Source organism: Symphalangus syndactylus, chromosome 20 (genome assembly GCF_028878055.3).
Source record: "Symphalangus syndactylus isolate Jambi chromosome 20, NHGRI_mSymSyn1-v2.1_pri, whole genome shotgun sequence".
Taxonomy (NCBI): Eukaryota; Metazoa; Chordata; class Mammalia; order Primates; family Hylobatidae; genus Symphalangus; species Symphalangus syndactylus.
Window position 1 is genome coordinate 54,908,867 of NC_072442.2, and position 22,046 is coordinate 54,930,912.

A 22,046-nucleotide genomic window follows, 5' to 3' on the forward strand; every position below is an offset into this window, starting at 1 on the left:
TCTCCATTCTAGCTTTCAACATCCATCTAGTTGCCACTAGAAAGAATCAGTACCGTACTTCAGCTGTTTCATCCAGACTTACATATTTATACATGTCAGAGTAGCATCATTTGCTTCATTATAAAATATGCCCCGCCACCTCCACGTGCAAATGCTGTGAGTACCTCCATAATGTGTTAATATCTTCAGGACCGTGAACTGGATTAGGAGGAGAAGCAGAGAAATGAGCACTCAGTAATACCAGGGAATGATACTTTTACTTCAAAACGCTATTTCATGCTCTCTAATAAGAAGCACTGGATAAGCTACTTAATTTGATTTTTTTTCTCTTAGCTAACTACTTCCCTCACCCAAATCCTTCCCCAAACTGGAAGCAGTGTCTATGTGCTGCAACACAACCCCTGTATGTTCTCAGCATTTGGCCCTGCTGTTTTAAAGACACAGGGCAAGAGGTTTGCAGAAGCATTTCTGTGGGATTTAAATATGAGTGTGGATATTTAGGGTTTCTGGTTGCACTATGCTGATGCTGGAGTGACGGTTTCTGTAATAAATTTGTGTGTGTATGCAATTTATGGGAACTTCCAAATTGTGGGACTTAAAGCCAGAGCCGTTCTTAACTGTGTCCCTATTGGATGGATGGTTTTACTTCTTCGTAGTGGTACGTGGTTACAGCTGCACTAAGAGGCTGTGTAAAATGTGCACTCCGGGATGGCTTTCCTAAAGTTTGTTTTGTCATCATTTCATGATGACATTATTATTTTGGAGGTTTTATATCATAAGAGTGATTAATAAGAGATTATTTTGGAAGTTTGTTTTGATCTGTATGAGACAAAATGTTTCTCCTTTTCTACTGTTCAAAATCAAGGATGTGGTGGCGGGTGCCTGTAATCCCAGCTATGCGGGAGGCTGAGGCAGGAGAATCACTTGAACCCAGGAGGTGGAGGTTGCAGTGAGCCAAGATCGCGCCACTGCACTCCAGCCTGGGTCACAGAGCAAGACTTCATCTAAAAAAAAAAAAAAAAAAAAAAAATCAAGGACACTGAGATATTCACACAGGGTGAGGATGGCAAATTTTAGAAAGAATATCCTAGCAGTTCAAGACCCCAGACTCCTGCCAAAATCATAGCTGCAAGTCACTTTTCATGGTTCAAACTTAAAAGACATACTGATTTAGCACCTACTATGTGTCCAGAATCTAACTAGTAGAATAAAATAAACTGACAGAAAAATAGCGAATGAACAACCAACCAACAACAACAAAAAAAACCCACCATTGCCAAAATGTAACAAAGAACCTTTCTAAAATTTTGATTTATCCTCATCATGTTTCTCTCTCAGCTTCCCCACTCTCCTTAGATTGTTGATTTGCAAGCAAGGAAAAACACGTTTTCCCCCCTTATCTCCAGCTGCACATATGCAAAGACTCGATAATTCCTGGCTGATGAGAGCTCTGTTCCGAAGCAGCTGCCTGCAGTTGCACAAAAGCCGATAGCACAGCTCTCAAACTAATCATTTATAAAACTCCTGTCAAGAGCGCAGATCAGCCTAGATGTGGGGTTGGCTGCGGCAGCCACCACAGAGCCAGGAGAGGGGCCTGCCCTTGGCCCAGGCTCTCCCCACTTTGAATAAGAATTCCATTCTCCCCTTCTAGATGCTGACCTGAGAACCAGGTAGGCTGAAGAAAAGCCCGTTCTCCCTTTAATCAGGACTCAACATTTAATATAACTTTCACAGTTCGAAGCACTACAAGGGAATTCCACCCCCAGCCCCCAAGATGAATTTTGTTTTTCAGATAATCAAGCCCTGGGCACGTTACATTTCTAGAATTAAGGCAGAATAATGTAACATTATAAGAATAGTGAGCCAAGCATCAGAAGGCTCAGAATCTAAGCCTGGCTTTTTGTGTTCTTTTGGCTGAATGACTTAGGACAAGCGCCTTCTCAAACCTTTCAACATCCGTGAAATGAAGCAGCTGGATTAGGGGATTTCTAAGGTTCTTTCCAGTTCTAATTTTTAGTGGTGCTGCTTGGAAGAATACAGTCCTTGCACTTTCCTATCTCTGGTAGATTCTAGATTCTTCTCTTTTTTCTCCTATCTCCTTGGTCTTTTCTCTGTCTCCTTGTAACCTATCAATCTCTGTCTCTCTCTCTCGCACACAAATACACACACACTTCTAAGGGCTTGTAAATATTGATCAGGCTTTAGATCCTAACTAACTTAATTACATTTTATTTCTGCTATGTATTTGTCATCATTTTTATGGATACATTAAGAATAATTATTTAAGACATTTCTATTCTGACTGATTTTAGATGGCCCCTCATTTTACTGAAATACACTCACTTTTTGATTCTCGTGCTTTTAATCTTTCTCTATTTTTCAGTTGAAATGAACCTTCGAGTTTGTTTGTTTCCCAGGGTTACGTGGGTGTTAAGTTTTTTAAACCGTTGCGTATCTGAAAATGTCATTTTGATATGTCATCAAATGAAATAAAACTTAGCTGAGCGTAAAGGTCTTTTTCCCTTTAAGTTCTTCTCCACTTTGGGCACTTATTACTGAAAGCTAAAGCCCAACTCCCCCGTCTCCTCCTTCATTTGTCAGTAGCCTAGGTGTTATGTTATTTCTCTTTCTGTGTAAATGCCAGGAAGTACTTTCTTTTTTCTCAAACTCTAAAAACTTGCTAGTATTTTCGAAGTGTGGATCTCTGCCAGGGCCAGGACCAGGGTGAGGCAAGAGTTGCACTTAGGCTAAAAAAAAAATTAAAGAGATGCTTACTCTCAGAGTAGGAAATATGACTTTTTGCTTGGCACACAAAGAACGTCGGAAGTCCAGAGATGGCCCCACGGTGGGGAAGTACCACATATTCCTACCTTTCCCAGGTGGTTTCTGAGGCTCTGATCGTCTTACAGATGCTGACATAATTAGGTTGTTTGTGAATTTTACTTTTCAATGTTGTAAGATTATTTCTCTGGATATTATTTGATACTTTGATAGGACACTGATAGAAGCACAGCAGCTCCTAGGAGACAGAAACCACTTTAAAACAGAATTTGGGACAATGCATACTGTGTTAGAAATGATATTTTACGTCTTATGAATACATGAGTTCCCCCAACGAAGTTAACATAAAAAGGGGGATCAGGGGTTGAAGCAATGAGCCTTGTAAGTTACTGGTTTATTTTTACTGTTTCTAGGAGTCAATGAAAGAGAAAATGTGTGGACTTGCTTGGGAAACTCTAAGATCCAACAGAAACATAAAGGATTCTTACTTGAATTTATGAGCCCAAAACACTCTTGCCCCTTGTCTTCCAGGAAGACTCTTTGATCTGACCTGACTACAGATTAATTCGTTATCTTTTCATGAGGCTCCCCAAAATTCACGATCAAGAGTCCTTGAGTTTTCTCTCCTCCCCTAGAGTCCAGGGAACCCTGTGCTGTTTTCTTGAAGTAAGCTTTGGTACATATTATGTCATAAAGACTAGTGAGAATAAGAATCCATTTTTTTCTCTCTCTCTTCTTTACCTGGTCGTTAAAAGTTTTAAAAGGAGTCTGCTGGCCGGGCGCGGTGGCTCACGCTTGTAATCCCAGCACTTTGGGAGGCCGAGGCGGGCGGATCACGAGGTCAGGAGATCGAGACCACGGTGAAACCCCGTCTCTACTAAAAATACAAAAAATTAGCTGGGCGTGGTGGCGGGCGCCTGTAGTCCCAGCTACTGGGAGAGGCTGAGGCAGGAGAATGGCATGAACCCGGGAGGCGGAGCTTGCAGTGAGCCGAGATTGCGCCACTGCACTCCAGCCTGGGCGACAGAGTGAGACTCCGTCTCACAAAAAAAATAAATAAATAAAAGGAGTCTGCTATCAGTGGCACTAGTCAGTGTCCCAGCCTCTAACCCTGATGTTTAGCTTATCTTGATGATGATTTGGTTCTTAGAATTGCATATACAGATTGGGTTAGTGTGGGAGCTGGTTCAAAAACATAAGTCTTCCTCTCCCACAGAAGCCAATTGAAACAACAAGTAAAGGGAGTTTTCTTTCCATCCTTATAAGTCACGTTTTCAGAGGGGTCCCACATAACAACAGCAGGAAAAGAAATATTGATGTGAGTGGGCTCGGCCCAAGGGATGGCGAGCTGACAGCATGGAGAGTTTCCAGCAGTTTCCCCTGCTCCCAGACACACACCGTCGAGGACCCACAGGAACTACCTTCTTGCCGTGGCCATGAAAAGAGCATGTTTTTCTAGCATGTTCTGCTGCCGGAGGCTTCCAAAAACAGACACAGAGTTCTGTTTGGTTGTATAGACTTAAAAAAAGTACATGTACATGGGCCAGATTGATTTATTCCTCAAGGCACACTACCTTTGCGTTGCAACTCAGGGACTTCCCTTTGCAGGATGTTCTTCCCTTGCAGAAGATAGACTTTGAAAAACCTGTGATGTATATTACCTGTTCGCAAGATTTCAGGAAGTGTGATTTGCATTCAGAGATAGATTGTTAAAGAATGCATTTAACACTCATATGTTTTGGCAGAATGTCAAAGATGGCCAGGAACTTCAACCAAAAGAGTCACTCTGATGTTCCCTGGCTGTTTGGAAAGGTTGAAAGAATATGCACTCTGGAGCTGGATGGACCTGGGTTTTCGTTCTAGACCTATTAGAAATTATGTGTGCTTGGATAAGTCACATTATCTCTCTGAGCCTATTTCCCTATCTGTGAAATGAGGGGAATAATTCTAGCTCTTCATTTTAGTTGTGAGACTCAAGAAATAGTACATCAGAACTTGTTCTATGGTAAATGCTCAGTATATGTTCATTTTCTTCTATCTTCATCATGCTCTTCCCAAAGACCATGAACTTGAATTTCTGGCTGCCCTGGATCTATTATTTTTAATTTAGTCCTATTCATGACTATGAACTTCATCTTCTGACTTTGACATCTTTTTTTTTTTTTTTTTTGGAGATGGAGTCCAGCTCTGTCACCCTGGCTGGAGTGTGGTGGCACAATCTTGGCTCACTGCAACCTCCGCCTCCTGGGTTCAAGCGATTCTCCCACCTCAGCCGCCTGAGGAACTGGGATTACAAGCCTCCACCTCCAGGCCTGGCTAATTTTTTTCTTTTTTTTGTATTTTAGTGGAGATGGGATTATAGTGTATTGCCCAGGCTGGCCTCGAACTCCTGAGCTCAGGTGATCCACCCACCTCGGCCTCCCAAAGTGCTGGGATTACAGGCGTGAGCCACCGCGCCCGGCCTCCTGACTTTGACATCTTATTTCAACGTGTCAGGCACAGAGGAAGCATAGGATAGACATGGGTCTCCTTCATCACTTGCCTTGTGCAATATAGTGAGACCTCTCTGCTCATAGATCTCCTGGTCTTTCTGCTGCCCCCAAGCCTTAGGGATATGTCAAGCTAGCCTTCATTTGAACTAACCTCAGCACCTTCTCTTGGCATCAGTTACTTGAACCACATTCTTTCAGACCTCATTGATTTTGAAATCAATTCTGTTGATGCAGAATTGCCCTGTGTAATTATTTGTACAAATCTCTTGATGTGATTGGTGGAGCCTTACTTCGGAACACAGCAGCATGACGCTACGCAGAGCTCTAAATACGACAAGTTAAAAATGAATTAAAGTCCCACTCCCTACATGGAATCTTAGAGCTGGAAAGTACTGCAGACACTGAGGACAATAAACTTTTTTTGTTTATAAAGAAATCGAGGCCAGGAGAATGCAAGTGATTTGCCCAAGATCACACAGCTTATTAATAGCAAAATCAAGGCTGAAATCCTTATTCCTATTCCTGCTTTTGAGTTTCCTATAAAATTATGTTGTCTTCATGGAGATACATGATCCATCTGTGTCACAGTTTAGAATAAAACGAATACTATTTTGTCTCCATTAGAATCCTCATGCAGAAACCCTAACTTTAAAAAAAAAAAAAAAAAAAAACTCCAACTCTACTGAAACAGAAATCCAATTTCTTTTTTTCTTTTTCTTTTCTTTTTTTTTTTTTTTTGAGATGAAGTCTTGCTCTGTTGCCCAGGCTGGAGTGCAGTGGTGAGATCTCGGCTCATTGCAACCTCCGCCTCCCAGGTTCAAGTGATTCTCCTGCCTCAGCCTCCTGAGTACTGGGATTACAGGCACGCGCCACCACACCTGGCTAATTTTTTGTATTTTTAGTAGAGATGGGGTTTCACCGTGTTGGTCAGGCTGGTCTCAAACTACTGACCTGGTGATCTGCCCACCTCTGCCTCCCAAAGTGCTGGGATTATAGGCATAAACCACCATGCCCAGCCCAAATTTTCTTTTTTAAGGGGGTGAGGGGACCACTTCCTTCTTTGAAATAATTGTTCACTTTAATAAAATTTTTATTATTTTCCGCCTTTTTTTTTGAAGATGTCTACATTGTTTCAGTCATAAATCAGCTATCTAGCCTCACTGATTATACTCTAAATATTTCTTTTGTCCTCACCCACCCTGTCTTTCCCACTATCAGCACCCTAATCCAGGTCTTTAACTCCTCGAGCTTGGATTCTGTTGGAAGAGCCCCCTGAAGTATTAAACCACCTGCAGTCCTTTCCTGCTCCAAACCTGCACACTGCTTCAGATTTAATATATCACTGACATTAATCAAATCATCATCTTTTTGGTCTAATTTCATACAGCTCCCCAGTTCAAGCAAACAAATTTCTTCATCTCATCTGCATTCAATTCAGGATTTAGTTCTTTCAGGATCTTCACAGCTACCTTCTGGATAACTCTCTCAGGTTCCCATGTTTTCCATCTGTTGAATTTGCTCCACTGGAGCCATCGTCTGTATATTATTTTTGTAATCCCCTTTGGCTGCTGACTTTCTCCTATCTGCTGCAATAGAAATACTCTTGCACTAGGCATTGGGAGGACCACCCATTACCTTCCATACCCTGCTTGTGAAGACGTCAGCGTACTGCTCAGTCTCTGTGAACCTCAGTTTCCTTGTCAGAAAAATTAGGGAATGTAATTACCTACCTTATCTCTTTTTTGGCTGTGTAAAGATTAGCTGAGAAAGTCGTTGCCCAAATGTTTTGCAAGTATAACTTATTCTTCGCTTCTCTCTTTTCTGAGTTCACACTCTTGAAACACACCCTCCAGGTTACACTGCACACCACTGTGCTCTTAGTGGCCCATGTGAGGGGCAGCTGCTGTCCTTACGATTTACCTGAGGTGAGGGAGACGTGGTCTTGGAGTGGACGCCTGACCCCTAGGTGTAGCATCTCCACTCCTTTTCCTTTGTGATCTGAATTTACACAAATTGGGAACATAGTGGGCTTCGCAAATACCCTTAAAAAAAAATCATGCTTTTCTTGGAGCATTATGGGATATTGGTCCATTTATTTTTTATAAGCATAGTAAAATCTTTATTCAAGTACAACATAAATATAAAAAAGGACACAAATCATGGGATACAGCTCAATAAATTTTCACAAAGTGGATACACTTCTGTGGCCGGCACCCAGGTCATGAATTGGGACTTTTCCTTCAGCTTTGAAGTCCCTTTCATGCCCTCTTCTAGACACCGATCCCCCTAAGGGTAACCACCATTTTGATATTGAATGGGATAGATGAGTTTGGCCTGTTTAAGAACGTTTTTTATAAAGGAAATCATACAGTGTTTCCTTTTTTGTGACTGGCTCTGTTTGTTAACGTTGTAATGTTCACCCACAGTTTGTTTGTTTGTTTGTTTGAGATGGAGTCTCACTCTGTCACCCAGGCTGGAGTGCTGTGGTGTGATCTCAGCTCACTGCGACCTCCGCTTCCTGGGTTCAAGTTATTCTCCTGCCTTAGCCTCCCAAGTAGATGGCACTTGTAACAGGTGCCTGCCACCACACCCAGCTAATTTTTGTATTTTTTGGTAGAGACGGGGTTTCACCAGTTGGTCAGGCTGGTCTTGAACTCCTGACCTCATGATCCACCCGCCGAGGCCTCCCAAAGGGCTGGGATTACAGGTTTGAGCCACCACACCCGGCCCACCCACAGGTTTTAAGTCATTCATTCTGTGTGCTGTTTAAGATCTCATTGTGTGTCTATGTGCATCTATTTTGGATGGACATTTGGAGAGCTTGAATTGGGGACTATTAGGATTGTCTGTGAACATTTGTGAACATGTCTTTTGGTGAACATATGTATGATTTCCATTGAGTAGAGCCCTGGCCATGAAATGGCTGGGTCACAGCAAATGCATATGTTTGGTAGATAGTGCCAAAGAGTTTTCTAAAGTCACTGTGCCACTTTACTCTTTAACCATCAAAGTTCCAGTTCCACATTCTCACCCAAACTCAGAATTCTCTGTGGTTTTTATTCTAGATGACCAGTGGGTGTGTCATAGTACGATATTGTGTTTTAATTTACATTATCCTGATGACTGATGAAGTTCAGTGCCTTCTCGTGTGTTTATTGATTATTTATTTATTTTTCATTTCATTTTTAGTTGACATCTATTAATTGTACATACTTATGGGACACAGAGTGATATTTCAATACATATATACAGTGTAATAATTAAATCAGGATAGTTAGCATATCCATCACCTCAAACATTTGTTACTTTTTAGTGTTGTGAGCATTCAAAAATCTTCTCTTCTAGCTTGTTGAAAATATACACGAAATTTTTGTTAACCATATTCACCCTACAGTGCTACAGAACACTAGAACTTATTCCTCCTATCTAGCTGTAATTTTGTGGATACCGTATTTTGTTACCAAAACTTTACTTTCTTCAAAAGTTCTTATTCCAGCCTTTTGCCTGTTTTTCTTCTATGCTGTGTAGTTATTTTAGTTATTTTTACTTATTGATTTATAGGAGCTCTTTTTTTTTTTGAGATAGAGTCTTGCTCTCTTGCCAGGCTGGAGTGCAGTGGCCTGATCTCAGCTCACTGCAACCTCTACCTCCCAGGTTCAAGCGATTCTCCTGCCTCAGCCTCTCGAGTAGCTGGGACTACAGGCACACGCCAACATGCCCAGCTAATTTTGTATTCTTAGTAGAGATGTGGTTTCACCATGTTGGCCAGGATGGTCTCACTCTCTTGACCTCATGATTGGCCTGCCTTGGCCTCCCAAAGTGCTGGGATTACAGGTGTGAGCCACCACTCCTGGCCCTATTTTTTTTTTCATTATAGTTACTCCTTTAAGAAATTAACAAAACTTTACCTCCTTGAAAATCATCAAGATGTTCTAGGTTTCCTTCCAAAAGGTGATTGTTTCACCACTTATATTTGTATCTGTAGGCGATCTGGAATTAATTATTCCTAAATAGCTACAGGCAAATGCCAAGATTTATTTTTCTATATAAATAGAAAATTGACCAAACATCATTGATTAAAAATAAAATGGGGAAGGGTAATAGGGTAATTGTTTTTTGGAAGAAGTACTTCCAGAGAGGGCCAGTAGCAGTTCCAGAGGGAGGGTGAAGGAGCAAAAGACAACATGAGGGCAATGAGAATTCAGGGCAAATGGCCCAAATTGAAAAGAAGAATGAGGCACATGAGGGAAGTTCTTTTTATTCTTTCTTGCACATATTGGAGGCACCATGCATATGTGTTGTCGAGTGTCATAGAGAGCTCTCCAAGGTGGTTCCTTGATCATAGAGGTGGCAGTGGTGCAGCCAGTGCTAGAACGCTAGGCTTGCCTCTTGGACCATCGTTAAGGCACAGCCGTGGAGGCAGGTCTGTCCCCTCAGTAGTGTGGTAGTGGGAAGGTCTTCTGGGTCATTTTAGTATTCTCACCATTAACTCCTGACCTGGTTGAAGGCTGGGGTAGAAAACAGAAGATAACTTAGCCTGTTTTTCATGGTTCCTGCCTGACCATAACATTTCCTGCACCACAGACAGACAGCAGCTCCAACAACCCTAGGCCCCAAGAGCCTTACCCAGGGTGACAGATCAGATCCAGAATGGAATTCCCTAGCACAGTAGAGTGGCATGATGTTTGAGCCAGATAGGAAAATTGCCCAGCAGTTTCCTTCCTGGCACAACTGCACCTGTGCCATGGAAGGAAATGAAATCCCCTTAAAAACTGAGCCCATTTCTCTCACACCATAATAGGATAATAAGCCAGGCTCTGCCCTTCCAAATAATGTAGCCAGCTCATGGCCTTCAAACCGGGCATCCTCACTGTCTGAATGACAAATGGGGAGGTGTGTCAGGAACATGGCAAAGAGTTCTAACTCTCTGAAGCCTTTGTTAGCTGGACTAAGTGGGGTTCTTCTGAAGTTGGGAATTCAGAACACTGGGTGTCACATTCTTAACAAGAGTGCTTCCATGTATTCCCGACAGTAATAATGGCCATGTTGACACTTCATTGCAGTCCAGGAATTTTGAACCTTTGGCTTGATTTTTCTAGTAAGGTGAATAAACTGAGCATAGAGATGCTAAATTACTATCTAGTGATCATGCAGCAGGCAGTGGGCATGGACTACAAACCTCATTTTTTGATTTGAGATCAGCTGCACAAAAATCTCATAAATTATTATATTTCCCTTTTAGCAAAACCACAGCCCCCTTCAGCAGTAACTTGTTCTAATGTTTAATTAGCCATAAAGCAAAAAGACTCTTTTGTCTAACTAATTTCTATCAATGCCACTGAAATGTTTGTCCTCCCTTAAGTACTTTTTTTTTAAATTGTAGTAAAATACACATAACATAAAATTTACCATTTTAACCATTGTTAGGTTCAGTAGTGTTAAGTACATACACATTGTTATGTGATCAATCTCCAGAACTCTTTTAATCTTACAAAACTCAAACTTTATACCTACTGAACAATAACTCTCTGTTCCTCTTCCCCACAGCCCCTGGAAACCACCATTCTACTTGCTGTCTCGATGAATTTGAGTACCCTAGATATATCGTATAAGTGAACTCATACGGTATTTGTCTTTTTGTGACTAGATTATTTCACTTGGCATAATGTCCCCAGGGTTCATCCATGTTGGGGTGTATGTCAGAATTTCTGAATAGTATTCCATTGTATGCATAAACCACATTTTGTTTATCCATTCATCTGTCAATAGACACTTGGGTTGCTTCCACCCTTTGGCTATTGTGAATTCTTTTTGAGTTCTATGGGGAGAAGAGCAACTGCGTATAACCTACCTTGTAATAATTCTTAATTTGCTTGTGAAATTTCTGCTTACCTTTGCCTCCCTCAAGACAAAACAAATACACTTCTATATTTTTTCCTTATAGTGTTGGTCTCAACCCATTTCCTCATCCTCATACCTACTGTAAATGTCTCCAAATCCTGTTCACTATTTAGAGGGGAGGTTTGAATGGTCTACACTACTTAGCTTGGAAAGTAAGTTCTCCTAGGACCTATGCCTCCCATCATCCAGTTGAATTTCTCCCATCCTTCTTCACATGTTCTGTCTGCAGGCAAACCTCACGTGATTTATCAGTGCACACACCTTCGTGCTCCCATAGCCTGCCTCGTATTTCTACAGACCTTTTGTAATACTGTAATAGATCTTTCACTACCCATCCCGGGCTCCAGCTTTTACACAAAGCACAGTCGTAGTATTAAGTTGGTGCAAAAGTAATTGTAGGTTTTGCCATTAAAAGTGTTAGGTTGGTGCAAAAGTAATTGTGGTTTTGCCAATAATTGCAAAAGCCACAATTACTTTTGAACCAACCTAATTTGTGCCTTACCCAGGTAAAGAAGAACAATTTCCAAGTTATAGACATTTTGAAATGCAGTATTCCAACATACACATGCCTTTTGTTTTTTTTGTTTTTTTTTTGTTTTTTTTTTTTTTATTATTCTTTAGGTTTTAGGGTACATGTGCACAATGTGCAGGTTTGTTACATATGTATCCATGTGCCATGTTGATTTCCTGCACCCATTAACTCGTCATTTAGCATTAGGTATATCTCCTAATGCTGTCCCTCCCCCCTCCCCCCACCACACAACAGTCCTCGGAGTGTGATGTTCCCCTTCCTGTGTCCATGTGTTCTCATTGTTCAATTCCCACCTATGAGTGAGAACATGCAGTGTTTGGTTTTTTGTCCTTGGAAACAACAGGTGCTGGAGAGGATGTGGAGAAATAGGAACACTTATACACTGTTGGTGGGACTGTAAACTAGTTCAACCATTGTGGAAGTCAGTGTGGCGATTCCTCAGGGATCTAGAACTAGAAATACCATTTGACCCAGCCATCCCATTACTGGGTATATACCCAAGGGACTATAAATCATGCTGCTATAAAGACACATGCACACGTATGTTTATTGCGGCACTATTCACAATAGCAAAGAGTTGGAACCAACCCAAATGTCCAACAACGATAGACTGGATTAAGAAAATGTGGCACATATACACCATGGAATACTATGCAGCCATAAAAAATGATGAGTTCATGTCCTTTGTAGGGACATGGATGAAACTGGAAAACATCATTCTCAGTAAACTATCACAAGGACAAAAAGCCTTTTGTTTTATATGATAGTGTGGTGCTTTGTTGAACATTAAAATCCAGTGAGATTTGCAATAAAAAAGTATGAAAAAAAATTTAGCCCCTTCATTGACTTGTTTGAAAAGAATTTTGTATCCCTTTTATTGACTTTTTTGAAAAAAAAATTTGAGATTGCAATTTAAAGAATTCTGTTGTGAGTCCTGTTACAAAGCAACCATTTTCTACAATGTAAGCTTGATTAGGATTTATTTAGACTATCGTTTCTTTACTTTTGCAGAAAGAAGCTTGCAGGTATCTTACAGTTAAGCCCAACTCTCCACACCCACCCCATGCTAAATCAGTCATTTTCCTCATCCTGCAGATGACAGCAATGAATGTGTTTTTCTTTTGTAATCCTATTTTAGCTGTTTCCTCTTCAAGCTCCTCTTATGTTGGATAGCTCTTTTCCCTACTCTATTGAGATTATTTAAAATACGGTTTCTTGTTTTAGTGGTTTTAGCAGTGTTTCTTCTGGCCCAACACAATCTATACCCTCAGTTCTTCCCCACCCCAACCCCACCCATACACCCAGCCCCTTCCCCAGTAGGCCAACCAGGAGCTCCCGAGTGAGGTATTATGCTCTCTCTATTTTACTCACCAAAATTTGAAATAAAGTAGTTAAAAGTCAAAGATATATAGAAGAATAAAAGAAACAGCAATGCTGGCTTTTTCAAAAAAAATCTATAAATACTCCTTCTTATCACTTCAGTGTAGTTGATGGTTGCTTTTGAAGCCCAAAACTTTTTCACACATCTGATTAAATTTCCTTCACTGAGAAATTCCAGCCATCTCTGGAGAGATCTCCTGGCTCACCTTAGACAAGAGTAACATAAGCTTTTATATTAGGCTGGCCTAGCCAACTTTTCAGTTCCACAAAAGGAGTCACAGAGGGATGAGTTCTATGCATTCATGTCACACCGCGGAATCTGCGTCACATAGGTGGTTATGCCAATGTGTGTCTCCTTTGTGTCAACACCAAACTCTCTGGTGTTCAGTTACTATTATCCAGCCATTAAGGTCTGTCTAAGAGGTGGGTAATGAGGTCCATTAAGAGTTATTTTGAAAAAGGAAGTTCACATTTATTTCAAAAATTACAAGCTCAGAAACAGAAAGCAAATGTCTATAAAAAGTAAAGATAAACTAACTGAAATGACAAAAATAACCCCCCCCTCAAAAAAAAATGGGGGGAAATCTGAGTATGGGCTAAGGGAAAACTTCCCCTTCAACTCCTGAAGGGTTGCTGAAAATCACTGATGAGAGCCCGATTCATAGGAGAAAAGGCATACACGTTTCTTACTGTGTATGCAAGAGCCTTCAGGGTGAAGACCCAAAGATACAGAGGAAATTGTCCATTTTTATGCTTGGGCATAACTAAATTTGAACAGTTGTATAGAAATATGATTGGACAAAAAGGGTATGATCTAACCCAAATAGACCCAGTTTGGGGAAGCCTGCAAGGCCTCTCTGTCTGGATTCTTCTTGGCCTCTCTGCGCATGCCTTCCTTCCTTCTAGGTGTGGGGCAGGACCCTCTCAGGAATGAAGGTCTTATGACCTACAGTCAAACAGGATAGGTTAGATAATTTCCTTATGGCCAGTTTTTATACAGAAAAGTGGAAGGAAAGTTAGAGTAATGTTTTTAGGTTTTATGGCTGGCTTTGGGGAAAAGGAGTTCCAGTCTCTATGACCTGCCTTGGGGGAGAGAGATTTTAGTTTCTGTGGTTAGTCTTTGGTAAGAGTAGGACTGAAAGACAGAGGGGCAGGAGAAGTTCAGAGAAAAACTTCTGCTTCTGAGGCTGCTTTTGAGGCCTTCATTTTGGAGTACTGTTTTCTGAGTCCCAGTACCTGCATCATTAAAACTAAGGAAGTATCAGGGCCATCAGATTGCCCGAGAGATTGAGGAATTTGTGCCAGAAATAATGCAGATGGGAGCAGGAATACTTATTAATCCATTAATAGGATGTTTGTGAATGACTTTAAAATAATCCAACTGGCCTGGTGGGGCAGCAGAAATGAGGGGATTTATGAATAAAATTGGCCATTATGAAGTTTTGAAGCTGGATGTGAGGTGTGTGAGATTGATTTGACAGTTTTCTCTGCTTTTGTTTATGTTTGACATGTCTCACAAAATATAGTTAGCCCAGATAGTGTAGGTGGGACAAAATCGTAGGGAATTAATAACTGCAAGCTCCCATGATACAAAGTGTATCTTTTCCTTGCAGATGTAAAATAAAAACTAATCACAAATTCCATGAACAAAAGTAACAAATCTATCATCAGGATTAAAGATATAATACAATCCTAGATAATGCCTACATTAAAAGAGAAGTCAACACTACAAAATGAAATAACTAAAGATCTCTGTCTATCCATCTGTCTATAACTGTCTCAACAAATAGTTCATTTAATTGCAGTATACATAAGTTGGAAGAACAAATAGATTTGATCTCTCCTGTTCATATATTTTGACTGGCCCCGACTGAGGCCAGTAGAAATCCTGCTTGAACAGAGAAGAAATATCTGCTGTATCAAGACTCCAGTTGGATTTTTGTTTTTAATGTGACAAAGTGGTGTCTCATTTGTCAGGAGGAATAAACAGACAAGAATCATCAAGGACATGTTGAACAACAGAAAGTCAGAATTTACTTTGGTGTACATGAAAATATACTATCACATGATAATAACGTATAATTGGGCCAACGTAGAAAGGAATCAACATATTTAGAATACGATAAGGATGACATTTCAAATCATTAGGCAAAAGATGGATTTTTTAATAAATCTTGTCTGTTGCAGGAAAACTCAGGAATTACAAACGTAAGTATTTTGTGTAATATGCTACGTTATGTTGAATATAATTGCTTTGTTTATAAGAAAACTACAGGAAGGGATCAGGATATTTTAATACTATCTCATAGCAGTATAATTGTGTTTCTGACAATATTCTAATTCACCTGAAGATTTTGACCAAGGTTATTTTCTTACAGCATTGCCGACAAACAATAATAAAACACAGAAACTTAACATGGCATTTATTTGGTGCCAGACACTTTTCTAAGCTGTTGAGGTATATTAACTCATTTAATCATCACAAAACTGTATGCGATGGGTGACATTATTATTCTCTGTTTAATACACGAGGAATCTGAGGTGCGGGGCTCGTTGTGCGACGTCACCATCAGACATCTAGCAAGTGCGGGGGCTGGAATTGCGGCCTGGCTCCATCGTGTAATTTACAGTTTCTCCTGGGACTGAGCTCTCTATGCACATCTCTGACGTGCCTTTTTGCTTTTCTCAGGGACCTGATGCCCAGAACCCTGGACGGGCAGATCACCATGGAGAAGACGCCCAGTTACTTCGTCACGCGGGAGGCCCCCGCGCGCATCTCGGCCATGTCCAAGGACACCAAGCTCATCGTGGTGGTGCGGGACCCGGTGACCAGGGCCATCTCGGACTACACGCAGACGCTGTCCAAGCGGCCCGACATCCCCACCTTCGAGAGCTTGACGTTCAAAAACAGGACGACGGGCCTCATCGACACGTCGTGGAGCGCCATCCAGATCGGCATCTACGCCAAGCACCTGGAGCACTGGCTGCGCCACTTCCCCATCCGCCAGATGCTCTTCGTGAGCGGCGAGCGGCTCATCAGCGACCCCGCTGGCGAGCTGGGCCGCGTGCAGGACTTCCTGGGCCTCAAGAGGATCATCACGGACAAGCACTTCTACTTCAACAAGACCAAGGGCTTCCCCTGCCTGAAGAAGGCGGAGGGCAGCAGCCGGCCCCACTGCCTGGGCAAGACCAAGGGCAGGACCCACCCTGAGATCGACCGCGAGGTGGTGCGCAGGCTGCGCGAGTTCTACCGGCCTTTCAACCTCAAGTTCTACCAGATGACCGGGCACGACTTTGGCTGGGATGGATAACCGTATAATTTAAAAAGAAAAAAAAAATCAAAATATAATATATTTTTTTACCAATCGGTAGAGAAGAGACAGTTTAATATTTGTGCTGAAAATATGTTTCAGTAGTTTTTTCAATGAATGTTAAGAGATTGTTCTCACTCCCGCCCCATCTTAATGTATAACCAACACCAAACACGTGGATCAACAGAAAAGGAAAATTTCCCTCGTCCAAACCCTTTCAATTTTCAGTTTTTATTTTATGTTCTATATACCCAGTCATAAAGTATAAGCATCAGTTGTCATTAAAAGTTTTCAGAAAATCTTGAGGTTAAACATCTCTCTCTCTTTTTTTTAAATACAAGGCCCTGATAAAATTGATATCTATCCTTATATTTTTTCCCTTTTTCCTGTGCCACTTTTTCTTAAATTATTTCCCAGTTAGTATTATCATGTTTGTACCCTTCACAGTTTTCGTAGTGCTTTCAAATACACCTTTTTGAACATTAAAATAAAAAAACAAATCTTGCTCTGTTGTATAAGGGCACAGTAGGTAAATATTATGATCCCCATTTTACAGAAAGGAAAACTGAGTCTCTGGGAGGTGAAATAATGTATCTAAAGGTCAAATGGTGGATGGACCCTGGACAAAATTCCATCTTCCACTTGTTCCTTATTTCATGTCACTTTTTCCAGGGAGAATGGAAAAGAAGACATCTGCACCTTTAGAAATGGTTAGCTAGTTTTCAGATGATCTGAAAAGGGACAGAGAGTCCCTTGTTTTCTAAGTTCCTAGGCTACCCCTCATGGCACCCAGTCTCATTACATAGTTGTGTTCAAGAAAACCATTCAGACCTGGACACAACCTCTCTTAAGAGCCAATCTTGCCTCTTGGCTATTTAAAGTACCCTGAGATATGGAAATCTTGACTGATGGATGCTTGATTGAATTGGAGAGGAATTATTGGACTCTTGCACGGAGGACAAGGTGGCCAGCCACACTAGGGGTAGCACAAGATGTGTTAGGAATGTAACTTACCCATTGGTTGATTTAAATGACTTTTAAAAAAAAGAAAAACAGATTTCAATTAGCGCTTACAGGTATGAGTCTCATTTGTTTTTTAGTTTACCTCTTTTTAAAGAGAGAAAACCTACCTTTCTTTGTAATATCTCACTTCTAACTTTGGAGCTAGTACTCTAAAAGAATTAATTAGCAGTTCATTTATAATGTTTTTATTTTTCATGGATGGAAGACTATCACTTTGTCACTTTATTCCCCCCTCCCACTTCCTATTTATACAATTTATAACCTGAAGTTCAGTAATATTTGGAAAAATATTGTAGGAAATGCATTTGTGGGTAAAATGGTGGCTTTTCCTCTTCTCTCATCTGTTTCTGCCCATCCCCCATTTAAATCACTCAAATAAATCAATAGTTTATTAAGAGTATTCCTTTCCTCTTTGAGTGGGTATTAACAAGATTAGCATTAATGGGAATTAAATTGGTTTAGAGAGGAACACATATGCACGAAATATATAAAACATTTATAATTAGCCTGTCAGCAACATTTTATTAGAGGTTTAAACCCAAGAGGAAAAATGTCTTCTATTTCATGGAAGTTTTCTTTATCTGCCAAAATTTAAAGGACCAGACACTCTAAAATAATATTCTTTTTCTTCTCTAATGTTGTTAATCAAAAGAAACTAAAGTTGTTTTAAAATATGCAGTGCAATTGTACTTTTACCATAGATGCTGCATCAGGTGATGTAAATATTTCTTGAGAAGCTTAACACAGGACTAAAATGAAGGAAAAAATATTTTAAGTGTTAGATATTTTGGCATTGCTCCAAATCTTTGGATTTATCTGGTAATATCCCATTTATAGAAGTTAAGTAAACCCCAAATCCAGGTCACGTTTTTTCAGTTGATTTCCTTCATGTCTATGCCCTCAATTTCCCAGTGCCACGGACTGTTTTTATTCTACTTGAATCACTAGCTGCAAAAAGATACTCATTTTAAACTCTTTCCATCATTTCTCTTAGCTCATTTTGTTTGTACAACTGATTCTTTGGTAAGTGTTTGCTTGGCATTATGCAAAAGTGGCTTGCACAAAGAAACAATTGCGTTCTGCAACCTTCATTTTTTTTAATGTGAAAGAAATAAAATAACAGAATTGAATGCAAAAGATCCCTTTTTGAACATAGATATTTTTGTTCATATTATTTTAAAAATGAATGACTATGGAAAACACTGGAAACTCTTCAAGCTTCTATGACTTCCTAAGAGTGTTAGAAGTAATAAGTCCCAGCAAAATGTATAAAGATTTAGAGTCAGTATTCTCTAACAGGAATGTCCATTCATTTCTGCCTCTATATAGTACTCATCCCTGCTGTGCATGAACTTGGCCTCACATTTATTTTGTCCATTTAGCTACACCATATAATAGGCTTTGACCTTGACTGGAACATCTTAGCATCCATTCTCTGAGCTGTCTGCTCCAAAGCCATGCCTTCCAATCCCCTTCCTGTTTCTTAGAGGTAGAGTGTTGTCTTTCAAGAAGAATATCTAGAAAATATCTACAGCTTCGTTTTGAGCAGTTTGCTTCCAAGGTCACATCTACAGTGTATCCATTCTCCAGAGAACTTAGCCTCTTCTAGGGAAATGAATTTTATTTCAATAAATGGAGATTAATATGCTTCTAGAGAATGGATATTGATTATTCTAGAAATATTAATCCCACATAATTTTCTTATTTTCAAAGGATCTTCAAAGATGAAATCAGCTTCAATGGTCATTTGGATCAAATCCCTGTTCAGCACCTGAATCCTTTCGTTAACTTGTTACGCAGGGGTTTAAAACATTGATGTGTCTGTAAATTCTTAACTCTTGATATTACAGTTGAAAAGGGGATACATTTCTCCTAAACAGCTTCATCGTATTCTGCCAGCTGAGACCTGCTGAGTCCCCAGCTCCCCATGAAGATATCTTAAATTCAATATGTGAATAAATAAATGTGTCTATAAAATAAAAATGCCTTATATTTATATTGCAGACTAATCTTTCAAATGCATTATTTCACCGTATACCAACAACAGCAGCTCTCTACTCTCATTAGTTTCACTTTACAGATGTTTCACTAAGTTTCACTAGGGCTAAAGGCACTGGTACTCAACAAAAGGTGATTTTGCATCCCAGGGCAACATCTGGAGATATTTTTGGTTGCCTCAAGGGTTGAGGAGTGTAGGGTGCTACTAGCATCCTGGGTAGAGGACAGGGATGCTGCTAAACATTCTGTAATGCGCAAGACAGTCTCCATTACCAAAAATGATCTCAACCAAAATGCCAGTCATGCTGCAGTTCCTGAGTTAAGATGTGTATCAGTCACAGCTAGTGTGTGCCTCAGGTCTAAAAGCCAGATTCTAATTAATGCTGGACTGATAATTCTTCCAGTCACCATTCTATATTTTCTCTTGAAAACCTCTTTTCTATTATGTTCTTCCCTCCCTCCCTCCTTTCCCTTTCTTTCTTTCTTTTCTTTCTTTCTCTTTCTTTCTTTTTCTTTCTTTCTTTCTTTCTTTTTTCTTTCTTTCTTTTTTTTCTTTCTTTCACTTTCTTTCTTTTTTCTTTCTTTCTTTCTCTTTCTTTCTTTCCCTTTCTTTCTTTTTCTTCTTTCTTTCTTCATTCTTTCTTCTTTCCTTCCTTCTTTCTTTTTCTTTCTTTTTCTTTCTTTCCCTTTCTCTCTCTCTGTTTCTCTCTCTCTCTTTCTTTCTTCTAATAAGCAGAGCAGTGCTTACTGTTGTGCTTTGCTGGGAAAAATGCTAAAGGGAACCAAACTGTGTTTTTATAATGAAGATACAGAAGCAGCTTGTAACAAATGGATAACTGCAATTGTGAGAAATGGAATCAGTCAGCTTCAGGTGGAAAATAACATTCCAATAAAACACTTCTAAAGGCTCTTTCAAGTTCAAGTCTTGCAGTTTCTATTTGCCTCCACAACAGGGCTGTGACTGTATTTCTTGTCACCTGACAAAACCAAAGTGCCTAGAGAGGGAAGTAAACATCTCCATTTCTGTTAAACGTTAAATTCAGATGGATGTGCTATGGTTACAAATAGCCTTGAGTTGCTGAATAATAGCAAAGGAAAGCAAATTCCTATTGCCTCATATCCTAGAAACCCCAGAACTTTGTGCATAATTTCGATAGACTCAGAGAACAGAAAAACTTATGGTTCTCAAACACAGGAAAACTGTTGCTGAGATTCATTCCAATATAAGCCTTGGTGTAGAGAAAAAGGGCCCCTACTTATTCTCCTACTGTATCCTGTAATCATTGAAGGAGAGTGGAATTTTAAAAGCCCAACCTCAAGCCCTGTTGATGAAGCATTGGTGTTATTGTAGAATTTGTGGTCCTTGAAATATCTTCATGAACATGCAAACAGATTTGCATTGAGTTTCTAATATACGGAAGAAGAACATGGATAGGAAAATTATAAATCTGTTTGCTACATAATGGAATGTTGAAATGGCAGGCCTTTCTTTAAAAGCTTGAAAAAGGATGAATTTGGGGAAATTATGAGGCAGTGTGACATCACATACAAAGTCATAAAATAATAAATTTTAGTTATGCTAGGAGGAAATAAAACTGAAAATAGAAATTGCTTCTAATATATGGTTCCATTGTGGGATATTAGAAAATGTTAGTATGTTTCAGGCTATAGCCCAATTTTTTTAGTTTAATTTCCAACTGTTGGTTGTGTTCTTTTAATAACAATATGCTCAACAACTTACTCTCCTCTAGTTTTACCATAAAAATAAAAGGGAACACTGAATGGGGAACACACATTCTGCTGTGAGTCCTTTTTGCTCTCAAATGTCTGGGTATGATATTTTAGTTACCTTTGAAGGATCAGATAGGATGAGATCTGGTGTCCTTCATTAGCTTTGCCTAGATGATCCATGACTATGCTAGATTTTGAACTTGGTGCTAACTTTGATTATTCCTAAGAGGGCTTTTGTGTAACTGTCTGGTCTGTACGTTGACCATTAGGTCTCTCCCAAAGTCATTTTATAATAAACCTAGAGTGTTCTCCCACACCCCAAGGGGAGCTTGCTTTCATTGCAAATAGGAATAATGAGTCTTTCCCCCTCCCATCTTCTACCTCCATGCTTCTCTCACTTTCCGGTGACTTCTGCCACATCCTGCCTGTGACTAGTGATCTTTGGCATCTGATTCTTCCCTCTCTTCAGATGTACCATATCTGAGGATGTCCATTTCCTACTTCAGATTCCTGGGGAGAAAACTGCAGTCCACTTAGGGCACTCGGTCTCAGCTTCAGCTCCAGAAAAAACAGTCTGAATATCTGATATAGACCCCTAGAGAGATGAAAGTCAAGTAGGCTTAACTTTCCCCAAGAGGATTTACATTAGGCAAAAAAAAAAAAAAAAGTCCCCAAAGGAGGATGGATGGAACTGAATCTGAAAGGATGGAGGCATGTTTGACATAGGAGATGGGGTGTTGTTGAAAGGATGCTTACCTGGCTTCCAGTACCCCAACCCCTCACCACGGACCTGAAGAATCAGGGGCAGCAATGTGTGGCCTTCCACTCCTGAAAGGTTATCTGCCTCTGGTCTGGGCAGTGGCATTTTTCTCCCACCTGTTTTCCCAGAAAACCTTA

At 40.2% G+C, this 22,046-nt stretch overlaps 1 protein-coding gene across 1 annotated transcript in view; it reads left to right on the forward strand.

Moving 5' to 3' along the window:
- HS3ST3A1 (heparan sulfate-glucosamine 3-sulfotransferase 3A1) overlaps positions 1-18,559 on the forward strand; it is a 106,142-nt gene extending 87,583 nt beyond the window's left edge. Inside the window, exon 2 of the mRNA XM_055258019.2 lies at positions 15,776-18,559. Coding sequence (XP_055113994.2) covers positions 15,776-16,397 — 622 coding nt within the window. The 3' untranslated portion in view covers positions 16,398-18,559. The remainder of the gene's footprint in view (positions 1-15,775) is intronic.
- Positions 18,560-22,046: the final 3,487 nt, after the last annotated feature.